This window comes from Candoia aspera, chromosome 8, assembly GCF_035149785.1.
Source record: "Candoia aspera isolate rCanAsp1 chromosome 8, rCanAsp1.hap2, whole genome shotgun sequence".
In the NCBI taxonomy this organism is placed as follows: Eukaryota; Metazoa; Chordata; class Lepidosauria; order Squamata; family Boidae; genus Candoia; species Candoia aspera.
Genome location: NC_086160.1, coordinates 46,705,338 through 46,724,704, shown reverse-complemented (window position 1 = coordinate 46,724,704; position 19,367 = coordinate 46,705,338). Strand labels below are relative to the sequence as shown.

Sequence of the window (19,367 nt, the reverse complement as noted above, 5' to 3'; positions counted from 1 at the left end):
ATGATTCAGATGCTGGGTGAGCAACAACTTTTATTCAGAGAAAAATGATCAGTATTGCCTGCCTTCTCATACAAAGGATATTGGGCATGTTTTTCAGGGAATTGCCCATAGCTACCAAGAAGATATAATTTGGCTATGGATAAGGACATGTGTTACAATTGCTGTACATGTTTACATCATGCTGTCCCCTTCATTGCTTTTCTCTCTTGCTCTAAATCATTGATATGCCAGAGATTTGACAGTGAATCCAGGGCAGACTTTCAAGTGCTTTGCCAAAGGCTTTGTTTACTACTATTCTTCCAAGGGTAGTTTAAAACAAATGTGCAGAATATGAATCACAGACATATTATTGATGCCCAGTACATTAATTATTACATATTAAGTTTTAGCAGACCTGTATGTGTTCTCCCGGCTTGTCAGTTATATAGCACTGAGAGAACTTTATCTGCATTGTGTTTCTGGTTAGTGTACTTGGAAGAATTGCATCTTGAACTTCCTATTGTTCCACTAGATTTCTAATAGCTCTTAATAACTAGTTTGTTCCTACCGTTGTTTCTATTTATTCTACCCTATCTATCCACAGGTATATACTGTAGCTGTAAATCATGAATATGATGTATCCTTTTTACTTCTGAGAATTGCATTGAAAATTGGGGTTTAAATAAATTAAGTAGATGTGTGCAAAACATTTTGAATTCAAACCATTCCATATTCCCAAATTATCAAGATAGCCTGCTTAAAATAATCTTCTACTGAATCTCTCTTAAGCCATCAATCTTATTTTTGTTAATAGTGTGCTGGCCTTGCTGAATCACTGTGGCCTTTCTAATATTCTAACAAGAATTCAATGATAGTATTATCCATATTCCAGTGAAAGAGTTTATGTAATTGTGTTAAGGAAGCAGCAAGACTGTGACCCCACCTACACTGAAACACTTCTTAGGTTCTGGACTCAAAGTGCTGCACATCCCTAGTAATGCCATACGTTACCTACCTATTTAAATATCTAAAATTTGATTTTTTTTTCTGCAGTGTTCAGTAAAAAACTGTCGCACAGCCTTTCATGTCACTTGTGCATTTGATCGTGGTTTGGAGATGAAAACTATTCTGGCTGACAACGATGAAGTCAAATTCAAGTCATACTGTCCAAAGCACAGTTCTATGAAGAAGTCAGAGGAGGAAAACCTCAATGAATTAACTAGCCAGGAGAATGAGAATGGGGCACAGGATGCTTCTCTGGGTCACTTAGAATCATATGACAGCATGGCTCAGAATCAGGAGGAAGCTCATCGGGTCAGTATTCGAAAGCAGAAACTCCAGCAACTGGAGGATGAGTTTTATGCCTTCGTTAATGCTTCAGAAGTGGCTAAGGCTCTGCAGCTTCCAGAGGACTCTGTAGAATTCCTGTATCAGTATTGGAAATTAAAGAGAAAATCAAACTTCAACAAACCTTTGATCACCCCAAAGAAAGATGAAGAGGACAATCTAGCCAAACGGGAGCAGGACGTTCTGTTCAGGCGGCTGCAGCTTTTCACTCACCTCCGGCAAGATTTGGAGAGGGTAAGCTACTGTGTTCCTGAAGAGGTGTGGAACACAGATTTAAGTGTAACATTCCTTATGCCATACATTGATTAAAGTAAGTTCATATGTTTGTACATCTGATATTTAATCTGTGCATGTGGTCCTTCAATCTGGGAATAAAGAAGCATGGGTCCCATTCATTAGGGAATAACAGGATTTTTTAAAATGTGCATCATTGCTGTTTGCAATTATAGCATTAGGAAATTTACCTATATTTCCACAAATACCAAGAGTTGTGTAAAATAAAGAAAAGTAATACATAGATTCTTTAAAAATAAAGCAATAGGAAAATGTTAAAACCATTATTAATTATATACATCCATGAAGCCATTTCTTTTTGGGTGAATTAATAATATGCAGATTGCAGATAAACAGTAAAAAATACTAAATGAAAGAAATTACAGGCATGTGGTAAGAAGAAGAAAAGGGAAAATAGTGAAATCTAGTTTACAGCAATACCATTTTTCCATACCTTTCTATTCTTACAAACCACCCTTGCTTAAACCACATTCATATACTGCTTGATATGTTGCCGGTTATTGTTTAAACTTCTGACCTTTCTTTTTTTTTTTTTGAGGATCAGCAACTCCATTCAACACAACTTCCTCGATCTTCTTAATCTTGTCAACAAAGTCACTTAATCATTCCTTCATTCTTGACCCTATCTCTTATTTTAAGAACACATTTCGTAAGTACCCCATTTTCACTACATTCAACTTATATGCTTCTCCTAACCTACATAACTTTCACTTCTGTATAACAAAGTAGACAAGAAGCACACTTTTATACATGGCCTTCTTCAGTTAAGTTTTTCCCACTTCTTTTGACTGTTTTTTCCCTTGCACATACTACCCACTATAAAATATGGTCGTAACTTGAGGACTACCTGTAATTAGGCATACATGCATTTTTCATACATACTATAAACTAATCTCACAGCCACTCTACTGCATATTTTAACATTTTATTTCAAATGAAATCATTAACTATGTCATCCCAAATATTTCATTTTCATTTTTATTTTTAATTTTGTTCATTCTTCTGGAGGCCAGGCCCTTAGCCCTCTTCACCCACTTAAAAAATAATCATCCATTTCCATTAAAATTGCTTTACATGGTCTATTTACCTTCTATTCTTAACTGTTCTTTGCTGTCTATAACTTCATTCTTTGCAAATCTTTTCCTCCTGAAACACATTATATGATATCGTTCATCCTCATTTTTTGCAACAAGCATTCTCTTTTATGTATTTTTCCCATCTACAACCTTTTTTTTTTTAACTTCATAATTCCACCAAACGTGCTTTTCATACTTCCCATTAATGTAAGTCCACTTTGGAACATGCTGTAATATTACTCTGTTCTGGCTATCTTCAACATTCTCTTTCTTTATATCTACTTTCCATTTATTCTTTTTTAATAGTACTTTTAGTACTTTTTCATACAGGACTCATACTTTCTCTTCATTCCATTTTCACTCAACTTTCATTTCATTATTTTTCTCCCATGTCTGTTTTTCCAAGATCTACTGCTGACACTACCCAAAAATGGTCTGTTCCACATTTAGAACCTCTCATCTTTCTTTTACACTTTGCTAATTCTCTGTCTTTTATCAGCCCTGCTTTTAGAGTTATATTCATTCCTTTGTCATGGGTACTTACAAATAGATTTACACTTAAAGCATGCATTAAAAATAAACAGATATTTTAAAATATATTTTTAAAGCAGATACTCACTAAATATTCCTCATTTTTATTCATTCTTGGGTATCTGAATGACTCAGACACTTTTTCTGTAGCCTTTTTTTGCGTTCCCACCCATCCATTCATGTTACCTAGTAGAATGATGTTTTTCCCTGGCTTGAATTGTTTAGAATATTGAGCAATTTTTCCTAAACCCATCTCAAGTTTTTAGCCACCTACATCAACAGGAAAAGGTCAACTTGATCTAGCTAGAAATCAGGGCTTAAGACTGTCCTGCAAAAGAAACACCTGTCTTCAGTCTTTAGCTCTGACTACTAGGAGAAGCAGGCTTTTCTGTTGACCTCATTGTAGAGCCAAGAGAAGAAGGAAGAAGCTTAGGGAATAGAGTGAAGCATCCAGTGCAGCATTCCTACCAAGTTTGATTAAGTAGGGCGACTCTGCCAGTCACCCCATTCAGCAGATTGATGCAACAAAAACAGGCCATATGATTGCTGATTATAGGATATTTGGGAAGGGGGTCTGGCCAGCTACATGGACCAGACTGAATCAGATAGCAGTGGCCTTCAGAAGATCTGGAGCTGAGTAGAAAAGGTGAAAAGCGATGCCAGAATTGTGGCTAAACCTCCTGAGAAAGTAGGCCCCCGTCTGAACTACCTGTGGCAATCCTTGTGGGAAACAGTGTGGAAACTCTGGAAAACCAGGCAGTAGTAATGATCTTCCGGCATCTGGAGCAGCACTGAACAAATCCAGCAACAATGATCCTTCAAGAGCTGAGATTGTTGTAGAGGCGAAGAAAGTCAGCACAGCAGCACTTAAACCTTCTAGGCCATACTGAAGATGCACAAGTCACATCTCCCTTTTCTCCATAGTTAGAGTGATGATAATAAAACTGAGGATCACCAGATGTGATGGCATGTCAGAGAAGTAGGGATGAATCTTGATAGAGCAGGGAAATCCAAACTGGCCTAGCAAAATACAGCAAGGCTCAGGAGTCTGAAGAGGGTCAGATTTCTGCTGTGTCCACAATACAAGAGTCTACTTACTCAGAACATTATTTACTTGTAATCCTTTTCACACTTACACGAGAAGAGAAAAAAGAACAAGAAGACATAGAAAGATACAAATAGAAGAGATGCAAAAAGGAGATGAACGCCAAGCATTTAAGAGAGAGAGAGAGGTGCCAAAAATGCGCCTCCGGCTCAGGATCCTCAGCCTTTAGTGTGCTGAGGAGGAATGTGCAGTAGATAATATACTGTATCCAAGGTCCATTCCTCTTGGAATTTAGATCAAGAACAAGATTATCATTCAGATGATGACTTTATATCATAGACTGATCATTTCAGGAGGGTAGGTCTGAGCAACACTACAATCAATGCCCCAATCGATCATAAGACTCTGCCAAGACATTTCCCTTCAGATCCATAATGGACCTTAGAATGCTATTTCTGGAGTTCTTCAGAGATAATTAGGAAAATGTAGCCCAAACCAGGGCACTCTCCACAATGGTGAGCAAGTTGTGTCTTTCTCTCAAGCAGATCATGGAGTAGCTACCTATACTTAATATCAATGTCATAGTAGCTCTGATTTCTAAATTGATTTTCCCAAGAGAGGGATGAAAGCCACTCATCGATTCAACAGAAGGTAGAAAGGATAGAATATTAAAACAAGTCATGAAGCTGCAGCAGTGGAAATCAGGACTGCAGCTTTCTCCTCCATTGTTGCCTATGCTTTGGTGATGTGACATGTGACACTGAAATATAGATTTGGCAGTCTCACTCTAGGAAGTGGATAGATTCAGAGACAGTTCAAGCAACCAAGCATTAAAATATTAACTACTTTGCTGTATTTTCCAACTATTATAAATCATTATTCCATTTTCCTGCATGTTTTTGCTGGTGGCAAGTTTTTTTGTTGCCTCAGTAAATTACTCAATAAAGTAGTTGAACCTCACTCAGTTGAAGTAAGGGCATGTGACTCAAGGGAGGATTCAAGGGATAGGAAGAAATCTTAAACCCTGCCTTCTAGGAAGAAATCTTAAACCCTGCCTTCAGAGGTGGAGTTAACCCATTCCTGTTGTGCCCATCTTTTGGTGACCAGAAAGGTACTTCACATTATGTCCAACTATGGCTCTTCCATTATCACCATTCACTGGGATGTAACATGCATCTATCACAATTCTAAGGATTTCTACTTTCAGATACATTCAGAGCTCCATACGTTCTGACCTACTTGGTAGCCCTGTCATTCATAATTAAACCTTCACTTTCCTACATGTATTCGTCATCTCCATTGCATATGATCAGACTCCCTTCATTTGCATCTTTTAAATTCTTACCTTTTTCTTAGTTTCACAAGCATATAAAGTATTTTTCTTTCATGTCATATGGTAATTCATGTTTTTTTTTCTATTTACTCCTCTTAGATTTCAAGTTGCAGTCTTCTATATACCCAGGTTGTCACCAGATGGGCCTTGTAGATACTGATCTCCACCACCCATCAATCAAGGCTTTAACATAGCATTTTTAATAAGAGAGAGAGTGTAGACTAGGTTACCAGGCTTACTTGTACTCATGCAACATGCAGCATTCCCTGCTAATGGTAAGGATAGTACAGGTCAATTTTGGTGCATTATGGGCAGTGTGCCACAAGTCCAACCAAACCCCACTTTTAGTACAGGCATATTCTTGCTATTCTGTGCAAGCTAGGATTTCTAATCTAGAGACTACCTAAAAATCCAGCATAACAGTTGCTGCATCCCATTAACTAGGAGGTATGTGAGTCATGCTGGCCACATGACCCGGAAGTGTCTATGACAACGCCGGCTCCAAGGCTTAGAAACGGAGATGAGCACCGCCCCCTAGAGTCGGACACGACTGGACTTTACGTCAAGGGAAACCTTTACCTTTACCTTTATGTGCAGTGTACCAATATACATTCCGGATGGCCTAATTACTAAAATACCTGATTGAAGAGATTCATTAATTCCCTTGCAAAATACTGAGAGAGGGTATATCACTCTTAATTCTAAAGCAAAATTGGACATCCTTTTTCAGTCTGAGGGGTTCACTTGTTTTGAGATGTGTGCTTGGGATTGCACTCCAAAAAATAATAGGAATTAAGACCAAAACCTAATGCCTCAACTCTTTTTCAAACATGACTCTCCCCTTTACTGAGGGTTCCTGTGACTGACAGAAGCCACTGGAATGAATGTGACTATGATAACATTGATGATCATTTCTCAGCCCTGCTGGATAACTTCCTTGCCTTGGTCTGAAGATGAAATGGTGTGAAAGCTGACTGCTGACTGTAGAGTTGTGCATTAGTCAAACAAGAAGGTGCTTTGGATCTGGTGCAGGCATGCTTATTGTACATGGAGGCCTCCTTAACTCCTGAACAAAAATGCCTATTTTCCTGGAGCCTTTCTGGTTTTGAATCTGAATACTGCACACCTCCTTTGAGGAGGTGCTTTTTTGATGTTAGGGATTCAGACTGAAATGTAGAACGTAAAACAAATAGATGTGTTTTGTCTGTGTTTATGCTTTCTCTTAGCCATTGAGTAACTTTAGACATCTGTGCAGTTGAGGGTGGACCCTTGCTCCAGACTGGAAGGACTGAATCCGTAAGATACTGTACCATTTTTAGAAGTAGGCCATTGATGTTGTCTTAAGGTTTTCTATCCAAGTTACAATATTGCACTTTTTAATTTTAGCTTTTTAATCCTTTTAATAAAGGATCTTTTTTTCTAAGGATTTTTTTGTTTTTCACTATAAAGAGGTTTCCAGATTGGTCACAACCACTTTTTCAAACAACTTCAAAAAAATCTTAAACTTCCCTTACTCAAACCTTATATTAGCAAATTTTTCAATGTTTCTAGGTACGGAACCTCACTTATATGGTGACCCGACGGGAAAAGATTAAAAGATCTGTTTGTAAAGTCCAGGAACAGATATTCAATCTTTATACAAATCTTGTAGAACATGAAAGAGCTTCAGGTAAGTTTTGTCATTTTCTGTTAAGTTTCAGAGAATGGCATTGGAAAAACACTGCCCTAGTGATCTAGAATTAAAATTAATGCTGGAATGCCCATGTTTTGTCCCCCTTCTTGTAATATATTGCCTAATTTGATATAAAAGGACAAATATATGGGAAGTAATGACATTAATTGCCTTTATGCTGGTCTGTGACCATAAAAAGGTTTGATTTGATTAAGTATTTAAATTAAAATTTAGTTAAATTTAATTCTTACCTCGGCCCTATCCAGTTTTCGACCATTGCCTTCAGCTGTAAAAAGATTGCATGGATTATCTGTGCTGCACTATAAGGAATTTATTGATTTATATTTTTATATACTTGGAAAAGAACTTTCTTAAAGTATGGTCATAGCAAATAGTTATAAAAATACTGTTACTATGGCTGTTTAGAAGTTTGCTGCTTGCAGCCTCATTTCCTATTTTTACTTCCTTTCAATAGTCATAATACTCCTAAGTTGCTACTTTTCACATCCATACAACAGTGTTACTCCACTTAGCAAATTTTAATTCAGTATAATTCCACTATGTAAAGCAGGATTTGGGAATCTTATTTCTGTCAATGATCATGTACCCTGCGGAGATATCTGTCCTGAACTACATGCTGGCAGTCAGTAGGTCCTGACCCAGAAATTTGCAGAAAACTTAATGGCCTGCAAGTATTTGTATATATATGCATTTGAACATGAATAGAAGACTTCACACAACTGTACACTTTATCAGGATTCATGATTGCAAAAAGTTTACTAACTGTGATTAGGAGTAGATAGACGCCTTTCCCAGGTCAACACAGGGAGGTCAGAAAGCTAGAGGATAGGGCCATGCTTCATCCCTCTTACTTACATCCAATTACCCTAGCACTGAATAAGGTTCTAAATTTTGTTCATATCTTTCATATTTGTGTCTTAATAAAACTTGTCTTAATTCAGTTTAGCATTTCCCATTATAGGGTAAGTGACAACTTAATAAAGCTATGAAAAGTGTACTGTGCTCTGTAGACCAAGCCAAGGCACTGTTAATTTTTAATTGATGCACTTTAAAAACTTAAATTACTTCTGTGGTTTTTAGAAATTTAGTAGGTTAATCACAATTTATTATTACAATGAGTGTTTATATAGCATGTTCAGCCAAATCTGTGTATGGGACATTTCTTATACCATGTAGGAGAAGCATTTTTGAAAAAACAGGGACTGAAACAATTTCTGTAAAAATAAGCTGGTTGGGGAAAAGGGGAGGCCACCTTGCTTTGAAGGTGACTGATAGGATCTTTTTTCCCCTTCTATATCTCTGTCTGTACCTAAACCTATATCCATCCATGTATGGTTTCTTTGGAGAATGATATAAATAGCTTCTACAATTCTCCTTGCTTTAATTTTGCCAAATTAACACTTGAAAAGCTAAATAAATTAGTAAAATGAAAATCAGCATTTTTGGATAAATATGTTTTAAATATATAATATTTGCTGTTTCTGCTTGGAGTATATACTCTTCCTAGTATAACTTCTGTTTCAAAGTTCCTTATTTTCATATAACTATACATTTGATCATGTATACTTCTAATGTGAATGAAGTTTAAGGAAGTTTAGCTTTCTTTGAATTACCCCATTGGATTGGGCTTAAAGATGTTACTCTCAACTCCAGTAGCACTTGGTATTGTAATTGGACTCTGATGCTGAATCCAATAACCAGGCTGATTAATTTTTTTATAGAAATGGCAGACAACTTCTTGCTTTACATGTTTAATTCAGAAATTTATGAAATCTCCACCATTATTATCCATGCCAATTAATTGGAAATACAAGTTTCTCTTGATATTACAAGACAAGTATTAAAGGTAGTGGAGGTTTTTTTCCCCCAGAGGAGTAAAATTCCTGCCATTAATGAAAATATTGACTTATAAAGTTATCGTCCCCTACCCATCACCACCTGAATCACCTGCCCTGCCCTACAACCTTGGGCCTGTTCCAGATTATTCAGGACCCGACTCGAGAGAGTGGCCTCACCCTGGATCTAGTTTTCTTGTTGGAGCAGTGGCAAGGTGATCTGAGGGGAGAATTACATCTTTCCCCTTTCTCATGGTCAGATCATGCCCTGGTGGTCTTGAGATTCTCTCATGCCGCCCCCCTCTGCAGGGAGGCAGGATCCATTCGATTGGTCCGCCCTCGGCGACTGATGGACCCGGCTGGGTTTCAGAGGGACCTGGGGGTTATACCCGAGTCTCTCCTGCACGGTCCAGCGGAGGCCCTGGCTGCTGCCTGGAATAGGGAGGTGGCTGGAGCATTGGACAGGATCTTGCCCACCCAAACCCAGCATTCCCCGTGGTTTACAGAGATGCTGAGGGTTTTGAAGAGGGTTAAGAGACACTTAGAGCACCGCTGGAGGAAGACAAAAACCGAACCTGACCAAACAAGCTAGAGCCTCGATTAAGGCCTACCTTATGGTGATTAGAGCGGTGAAGTGCCAGTACTTCTCCGTTCCTATTGTGTCTGCAGAATGCCGCCCAGCGGCCCTGTTTAAAATTACCCGATCCCTTTTGGGGAAAGGGGAGTCAGAAATCCTTCTACAGGGCTGTGCTGAGGAATTTTTGTGGCACCTGCAGGATAAAATCGCTCAGATCCAGACTGAGTTGGACTCCAAGTGTGAGACAGAGTCAGAGGAGTTACCCAGGGAACGTACTTACCAGGTTATCTGGGACCAGTTCGATCCTGTTGAACCCAAGGAAGTAGACAGGATCCTCCGGACTGTAAATGTTACCACTTGCCAACTAGACCCATGCCCCTCCTGGCTGGTGAAAGCAGCACGGGAGGTGACATGAGGCTGGGTCCAGGTGATGGTAAACACATCCTTGAGAGAGGGGGTGTTCCCAGCAGCCTTTAAGGAAGCACTGGTGCACCCTCTCCTCAAGAAACCATCGCTGGACCCTACTATACTGGACAATTTTCGCCCAGTCTCCCACCTCCCCTTTTTGGGGAAGGTGGTTGAGAAAGTGGTGGCTTTGCAGCTCCAGAGGATTCTGGATGAAACAGATTATCTAGACCCCTTTCAGTCAGGTTTCAGACCTGGTTATGGGATGGAAATGGCATTGGTCGCATTTATGGATGACCTCTGGCGGGGGCGGGATGGAGGCAGTGCCTCCATCCTTGCTCTTCTTGACCTCTCAGTGACTTTCGATACCATCGACCATGGTATCCTTCTGGACCAACTTAGGGAGTTGAGGGTGGGCAGCATGGTTCTGTGCTGGTTCACCTCCTTCCTCCAGGGTTGGTCCCAGTCGGTGTTGATAGGGAGCAAGAGATTCAGCCCACAGCCCCTCCTTTGTGGGGTGCCGCGGGGTTCGGTACTCTCTCCGCTCCTTTTTAATATCTACATGAAACCACTGGGTGAGATCATCCGTCACTACGGGTTGAGGTATCATCAATATGCAGATGATACCCAATTATACATTTCCATCCTGGGTGAAGTAAGTGATGCCGTGACCACCCACTCCGTGTGTCTGCGGGCTGTGGGGGCCTGGATGGGGGACAACAGGTTGCGGCTGAACCCGGGGAAGACAGAGTGGCTGTGGATTAATGGCTCTTCGATTTCTGGGAAATTGTCATCTTTAGTTCTGGATGGGGTTGCACTGCCTGAGACAGACCCGGTGCGTAACTTGGGGGTCCTCCTGGACTCACGGCTCCTGCTCAAAGAGCAGGTGGCAGCCTTGGCTAGGAGGGCCTTTGTGCAACTTTATGTTGTGCGCCAGTTATGCCCCTTCCTGGAGCGAGAGACCCTTCGAACGGTCACTCACGCCCTGGTTATCTCCCATATAGACTACTGCAATGCGCTGTACATGGGGCTACCCTTGAAGAGTATCCGGAAGCTACAGCTGGTGCAAAATGCAGCCGCGTGAGCAATCTTGGGTTTCCCAAGATGAGCACATGTCACCCCTTTGCTCCGCAAGCTGCATTGGTTGCCAGTATGCTTCCGGGTCCAATTCAAGGTGTTGGTTATCACCTTTAAAGCCCTACATGGCACACCAGGTTACCTAAGGGGCCGTCTCCTCCCCATCATATCAACCTGCCCCTCCTGGTCATGCAGAGAGGGCATGCTACAGACCCTGTCTGTAATAGAATTCCATCTGGCGGGGTCCAGGAGGTGGGCCTTCTCTGCAATAGCCCCTGCCCTTTGGAATATCCTTCCTCTGGAGGTGAGATTAGCTCCCTCCCTCCTGGACTTTAGGAAACAACTAAAGACCTGGTTTTGTTATCATGCCTAGGGTGGGAGAGAGAGAAGTCATTCCTGGGGATGGTTAGTTTCTTAGAAGGACGCTGCTCTGCTTGCAAATCACAGAGAACTTCCAGCCATTGGGGGTTTTATCATATTTATTTTATTATGTATTATAGTATTTTACAGTTTTACATTTTCTTATTTATGTTTTATTGTAAACCGCCCAGAGTCCCTTTTGGGAGATGGGCGGTGATAAATCTGATTAATAAATAAATATCAGGTGCTCTTTGATATGAAGTTCTGTCAATTTAATAATGACTGAATTTCAGTAGATTTTAAACACATAGCAACTTACAGTAATTTTAAAAAGCAAATGGAAAGATGCTTCCAAATACCTAACATAAATTTTGGCCTAAACTTTCTATTTTATAACTGATTATTTAAAAGCGCGTTTACCTGCATACATATACTATTCCTCTTATGCAGAATGCAAAAAAGGAGTAAGAAGTAGTAAGCCAAAGAAATTAAAAGCATGAAATAAAAAAGGAAACAGCTAAAACTAGTTGACAGACAGACAGACGGGGACACACACACACACACGCACACACACACACAGACAGCTGTCCATATCTTTGTCTTTGCAAACCATCCTTGCTTTTCCCATGTCAATACATTGCTTCCTTTATATATTGCCTTTAGAAATGCATTCTAAGTGTTTGTTAGTACATTGTATATACACTTCCTAGTCAGTGGGATAAGGACAGCAGTATGCCTGGTAATTTGGAGATCCTAGAATAGATCAGTGTGAGCATGCTTGAGGTAAAATTGGGCATTGGTTACACTTGAGGCACACAGGCCAAAATTTGCCAGAACTGACCAATACTGTCATTAGTGTTAGCAGTGAATACTGTATATAGCACAGGCAAGACTAAAACTGGTAAGCTAGTCTAGATTTGTTTCTGTTTCACCCCCCCAAAAAAGCAAAAATAATGAAAATACTGTTTAGTGCATTAGTTTAATCATTAAAACAACTTAATTTATTTCACTAGACTTAACTGACTATATTCCCCACATATAATTTGTTATGAAATTAATAACCTGTGTTAGCCCTGGCTATACTACCTATATGAATAAAGAAAGAGTTGCAGCCATACTAAATTAATTGAACTTAAGTCCTACTGAAATCAGTGGGAGAAATTAGTCATAAATTAAATCCATTCATTTCAGTAAGAATTTAGTGCAACTAACTAAAGGCAATATTGGATGGATAATTTTAGAACATCTTTAATACATTTATTGGTGTCTTTCCAGGTATGCCTTCCTCTTTCTCTTGTATGGAAAATTTGGTGCTCTTCAACAGTTCACCGTTGGGCCCAGATGCACCTAAGATAGAGGATTTGAAATGGCATTCAGCTTTCTTCCGAAAACAAATGGGCATGTCATTGAGTCATTCACTGAAAAAAACAGAGAAGAGAGAGCAAATGAGGAGAAATTCTGGGCACAATGACAAACCATTGCTCAAGCAGCCCAACCAGAGGGAGGGACTTGCATCTTCTGGTAGCTTTTTCAGTTTTGAAAAAACCTTTGCAGAAGCACAACTTGGAGCAGCACAACAAAAGAACGGGATTGTAACAGAAGACCACAGGAAAAGAGACAATCATTCTCATTGTGACATGATGAAGGTAGGACTGAAGGAGAAACCTCCCAAACACAACCACAAGCCCCTGAAATCAAACGAATCATTTCAGAGGCAGTTAGAAAACAAAAGGACCGTGAACCACCCAAGTGGAAGATCAGTGCCCGGAATCCGGAGGGATATGATGCCTAAATGCAATGGATCCTTTTTCAGAATAAATTATAACCCTACTCCAGTTAAAGTGCCTACAACACCCAGAAGCCCTGTGAAAAATTGGGGAGGATTCAGAATTCCAAAGAAAGGAGAAAGGCAGCAACAGGGAGAGGGGCAGGAAGAGGTATGCCGCCAAAACTCTAATTTCTCTTACTCGGGCCTTGGACAAGTTTCTCCTAAAGATAGGGCAAAAAGCAACTTAAAAATGGACAGTGAGAATGACGGGTATGCCCCGGATGCAGAGATGAGTGATTCAGAAACTGAGATGGCTGAGAAGAAATGCAGGCAGCAAAGGCTGGGATCAAATAGCACTATCCCTAGAAGGACAGACATCATTAGGAGAAGTATCCTTGCCTCTTGACTGGAGGGTGACACAGATAGCAGCACTGGAACCAGCGAAACTCGAGCCTGGATATAAAAAAGTAGCCACTCTGTTCTGTTTGTTGGTGGGACAAAGAGAGTCTTAAACTATGTCTACAAGATCTACCAAGAATGAACACATTTTCCCTGGCTGTAGAAAGATGTTTATGTGCACTTGACTAGGAGTATTTCTTCCACCATTCTCATGACTGAGGTGTGAATATTCTTTATTTGCAGTTGTCTCAAATCTGAGAAAATAATCTTGTTTTCCAATTGATAAACATGCTGAACACTCATTTTAAAAATAAGGATAAGAGTTAATCGGGTTGTATGGGAAGACCCTAGTTTAGGCAGATAGCACTGAAGTTTTTCTTTTCCTGTCCCTGAAAAGCACAAGCTGTTAATATGTAAGAGAGTAATGAAGTAAATGGTGGTTATGACCACTCTGCACTGCTTATCCTAATCTAAATGGTCACTTTCCTAAGGCTGTGCTTGGACTAAATCCTAGTCTGCAGTTTTTTGCTGTATTAGAATTCAGGGGAATTTTGGCAGCTGAAACCTTTGTAACCCCAAAATTTTTTAGACACAGAACTTACCAAGCAGGTAAGAAGAATTTGCATGACTACTAGATACCTTAAGGGGTAGAACCAAGCTGCCCAGGAATAAAAACAATAACTGCAGCATATATACAGTGCTATTCTGAAGGGACCTAGACAAAGAATTGCAGAAAAATATTTAATTCTCCCAAATTAAGGGAAGGGGTATCTATGTCTTAAAAGTACTTGATCTTGTTTTGAAAGAAAGGTAGGTTTGTCAGCTTGCTGTATTCTGCTAGCACCTGCCCATGTGAAATATGAAGACAATTCAAGTAGGAGAGACAAGCGTGTATCCGTGGCAATTATAAATAGGCTGTCTTGCTTCTCCTCCACACACACGTGCACATGCACACATACACAAAACCTGCAAATTGTAAATCTGTAATGGGTGAGGATTTTTGCAATAGAAAAGTTCTCACCATCTCATCAGACTACAATTCTTGGTCCTCCTTGGGAGAAGCAATGGCAGACAGATGTTTGAAGTTTGCCATGAAGATATGACTGTATTTCCAAAGGCAGTAGTCATCAGCCTTTCTTAATATGCACTAATAATGTGTGTTGGGATATGCAAGTTTCTAACACATAAGGGTTACTTTAAATACAAAAAGAAGGATGTAATAAATATATACGTATATATTTTTTAATAAAATAGTAAGGCAATAAGATGTGAGTAGTGCTTTACATTCAAGCCAATTTAACAACAAGACTTCATATGGATTCAATTTGACAAAAGAGGAACTTGTGTTTTGATTACATCATTAAAAAAAACTGCAATAACTAGAGAGAAAAAGCCATCAGCAATAATTGAACAGATTATTAGGAGCCTATTTTGTGTACTCAGCAGAGTGCATTTGTAAGACACAACAGGTAGTTTTAGACAATTATAACTTTTGGGACTCAACTTGGATATAAAAATCAGAGATAGTTAAGTTACAAGAAATTTAAGGAGCACTAGATACTCTGTTTTGGAATAGGCAACCCTCCTCTCAGTCCATCAGCATTAGCTTTTACTATATTTGAAACAAATGTTGGAACCTTGCAATTTGACTCAAGTCTTCCAGAGGTTTCAGCTGAGAACTAGAGTGCTACTGTTTCATCTTGCTATGCAAGTCACTGATCATCAATAATAAACTATATTTGAGGAGGTTTATAAAGTACATTTTTCTTATTGTCCTAATTTTTGGATAGAGAAATATTGTATGTGATCCCAGGAATTCTAAATTACTAATCCAGTGATACTGTAACTTGGGAACATGTATCAGAACATGTCTCCATTTGCTTCTGAAGCAGTGATGATAATCCTAAAAAGCCAAAACTCCATGATTTGAAAATGAGCTAAACATTCACTTTTCCCCCCTCACTTACCTTTTGGCTCCATTTTCAGTACCTAGCTTAGTGCTAATCATAGTTTGATCTATGAGTGATTGGCTTCCTGATTGAAATCGGAAGTATAGCCTTACTGTAGTTTAAAAGGCAATTTTCAACTCAGCCTATCAAGTTCAGATGTCCCAGGATGCTGTGGTTAGAACTGAATGGGAAACTGAAATGGGACTTCTGCATGAAGGATGAGGGGGTTGCGAAGATGTTCACGTTTCCTCAGATCATCAAATGATTTTCTGAACTTAGGCTCAGTGTGTATATAATAGCTCTAGTTCCAGTAGTTGCTATTAGTACACTGGGGTTCCAGTGCTTTAACATAACTTTATCTAGGCGGGTTTTTTGCAGCTTGCTTCATTGTCAAGGAAATTCTTCAAAATGGAAAGAACAGACCATTCCCCACCCCCTTCCTACAGAGAGTTCTGTATTCTTAGCGTAGTCCATGCATAGCCTTTGAGCCAGGATAGAGAGAATTAACAAGCAGGTTAAGACTTTAAATTCTAAACATATAGATGCCATTATAGAAAGCTACTGGAAAGAGGTAAGATATTTATACAACTTGGTTGCTTTTGATTAAACTACCCATATATTGCAGGTATATAGCAAGGTTTGCTGCTTTAAAAGCAGGCATGTTCTTGTTAAATATAAGAGGGATATGATTAATTCATTTTTCAGTACAGTAAGTGTTTCAGGTGAGGTTTAAATGAAATAATATTGATTAACCTGCCCAACGGAGTTTTTCATCAAGCCATAGAAGGAATAAATTTGATGTTAAATAAACATTATTCAACATTATGATCAATTTTGAAAGAGGTATCAGATTACATTTGCACTATTAGGAATGTTAGCATTTGTGCAGAAAGAATGCCTTATCTTTTACTCCCCACCATGTTTAGGTTAATAAGCTTTCTGATGTTTTGATTAATGCTGAACCAAAAATTAATAGGAAAAAGAAGAAAAATAGTGCTTTCCCCCTACCCCCATCTTCCAACTACAGAAGTAGGGAAAAATCAGTATGACCAGCTGTTTCATATCATATTTAATACTCAGTACATGAAGAATTATAAATAAAACTACCACTACATTCATTTCATTGATAAGAAAACAATGGAGATTTCTTGTTAGGCTCCACTTTTCCTTATGCAGATTGCCCAAGAAATCTCTGATTATACTTGGTGTACTACATTGAAATATAGGGTAATAAACATTTTAGTAATATTGACTGGAATGCTGTCTGATTCTGGACACGCACACACACACCAGTCTAAACAAATGAGAGATGATATATGTCTCATATGTATAAAATCTTGATTATTTTAAGTAATTTGGGGAAAAAAATCTTACTACATTTGTAAAACCTTGTACAGAGGATTTTTCACTATGTGCCTAGCTTTGGTGTCCATTTTGCTCCAATTTGAAAACAGGTGCATGATGATAAAATAGAAATGAGAAACAAAGTATATGTAGAGATGACTATTTTATATTACATGGCCCAATCCTGTATTTATTTTCCTCCCCTTTTTGAAGTATTTATAAAGACCTAGTTGAAGATGGCTGTATTTTTTGTTAAAATATTTAGTAGAATTGTGCCTTTGTCTGTATGTGAATAAATGCTGTACATTTTGCAATACAATTCAGTGTTCTAGTCTGATATCTGTGTTAGCCATTCCACAAGATTCTAGTTACCCCACTAAATGTCAGCAAATACTCAGGTTAATTCAAATTAATCAGCTATGGATTCCCATCTTCAATCCCAAAATCCCATCTTTCATAATATAAGCCTTATTGGAATGATGGTGTATATAATAATTTCTCTTTATTTTTGGCTCCAAACCACTCCTGAGGATTTCCCTTTTTCTGTTATTTCATTCTTCATTTCTTACCTAACTTCTCTGAGTAGCATGCCATTCCTTCCATCTGTCTCATTCCCCATTTCCCTTCTGGGGTAATATTGAATGATTCATGGGTTATGACATTCACAAAGTGACTGATGTCTTTCATAATATACTTGGTTTCTGTGAACTCCTGATATCTCCAGATTAACCTAGTGGTCTTTAACCAAATGCCTAAGTCACGTGTAGGTTTTGTTAGGTTAGGTAATTTAATAGTTTTATGTGGATAACAGTCTGTAATGCGGCACATGGAGATTATTCCCTTAGGATCATGTGTTACGTGCCCCCTTTCATCTGTTGCTCCTGAATGCAGATACTCCTCCCTCAATATTCCAGATTGCAACTACTTAACAGCTTGGAGCAAAACATAGGGATATCTCAAGCTGCATTGTTGAAGTGTAATGATTAGTTTGCGGACATGCTGAGGGCCAGATTACAAGGTTTGGTTTTTTAAAATCCTCCAGGATTCAACAAATGAGACAGAAGGTGCTGGTACAATCCATGTTGCTATTTACAAGGGAAGAAGACAGGAGAAACCATGTGTTTATAAAAACATCCAGCCTTGCTGGATTAGGCCAAGGCCCATTTTTGTTGTTTATTTGTTTAGTCACTTCCGACTCTTTGTGACTTCATGGACCAGCCCACGCCAGAGCTTCCTGTCGGTCGTCAACACCCCCAGCTCCCCCAGGGACGAATCCATCACCTTTAGAATATCATCTATCCATCTTCCCCTTGGTCGGCCCCTCTTCCTTTTGCCTTCCACTCTCCCTAGCATCAACATCTTCTCCAGGGTGTCCTGTCCTCTCATTATGTGGCCAAAGTATTTCAGTTTTGCTTTTAATATCATTCCCTCAAGTGAGCAGTCTGGCTTGATTTCCTGGAAGATGGACCGGTTTGATCTTCTTGCAGTCCAAGGCACTCTCAGAATTTTCCTCCAACACCACAGTTCAAAAGCATCGATCTTCCTTCTCTCAGCCTTCCTTATGGTCCAGCTCTCGCAGCCATACGTTACTACTGGGAATACCATTGCTTTAACTATGCGGACGTTTGTTGTTAGTGTGATGTCTCTGCTCTTAATTATTTTATTGAGATTTGTCATTGCTCTTCTCCCAAGGATTAAGCGTCTTCTGATTTCCTGACTGCAGTGTGCATCTGCAGTAATCTTTGCACCTAGAAATACAAAGTCTTTCACTGCCTCTACATTTTCTCCCTCTATTTGCCAGTTATCAGTCAAGCTGGTTGCCATAATCTTGGTTTTTTTGAGGTTTAGCTGCAAGCCAGCGTTTGCACTTTCTTCTTTCACCTTCATCATAAGGCTCCGCAGTTCCTCTTCGCTTTCAGCCATCAAAGTGGTATCTGCATATCTGAGATTGTTAATGTTTCTTCCAGCAATTTTAACTCCAGCCTTGGATTCCTCAAGCCTAGCGTGTCGCATGATGTGTTCTGCGTACAAGTTGAATAGATAGGGTGAGAGTATACAGCCCTGCCGTACTCCTTTCCCAAAGGCCCATTTTAGCCGGGCATTTTGTTTCTCACAGTGGCCAACAAGATGCCTCTGGGGATCTTGGCAAGCAGGAAGTAGAGACATTCGCTCTCGCTGTTGATTGCCTTCGTAATTGCTATTTGGAAGCAAACCATTCCTAGCCTGGAAATAAAACTGAGTCTTCAGGACTAGTATCTTTGGATAGATCTGTCTTCCATGATTTTATCCAATATCCATGTAAAGTCATCCAGCTTAGTAGCCTTGGCTATCATGCAAGGAGTTCTGCAAGCGTGA

At 39.4% G+C, this 19,367-nt stretch overlaps 1 protein-coding gene across 4 annotated transcripts in view; it reads left to right on the top strand.

The window, feature by feature from the left end:
- JADE1 (jade family PHD finger 1) overlaps nucleotides 1-17,331 on the top strand; it is a 67,917-nt gene extending 50,586 nt beyond the window's left edge. For 3 of the 4 annotated variants that reach the window (XM_063310609.1, XM_063310607.1, XM_063310608.1), the window contains 3 exons: nucleotides 1,033-1,560; nucleotides 7,157-7,274; nucleotides 12,828-17,331. In XM_063310609.1, coding sequence (XP_063166679.1) covers nucleotides 1,033-1,560; nucleotides 7,157-7,274; nucleotides 12,828-13,726 — 1,545 coding nt within the window. In that variant the 3' untranslated portion in view covers nucleotides 13,727-17,331. The remainder of the gene's footprint in view (nucleotides 1-1,032; nucleotides 1,561-7,156; nucleotides 7,275-12,827) is intronic. The other variant, XM_063310610.1, reaches the window with a different exon arrangement.
- Nucleotides 17,332-19,367: the final 2,036 nt, after the last annotated feature.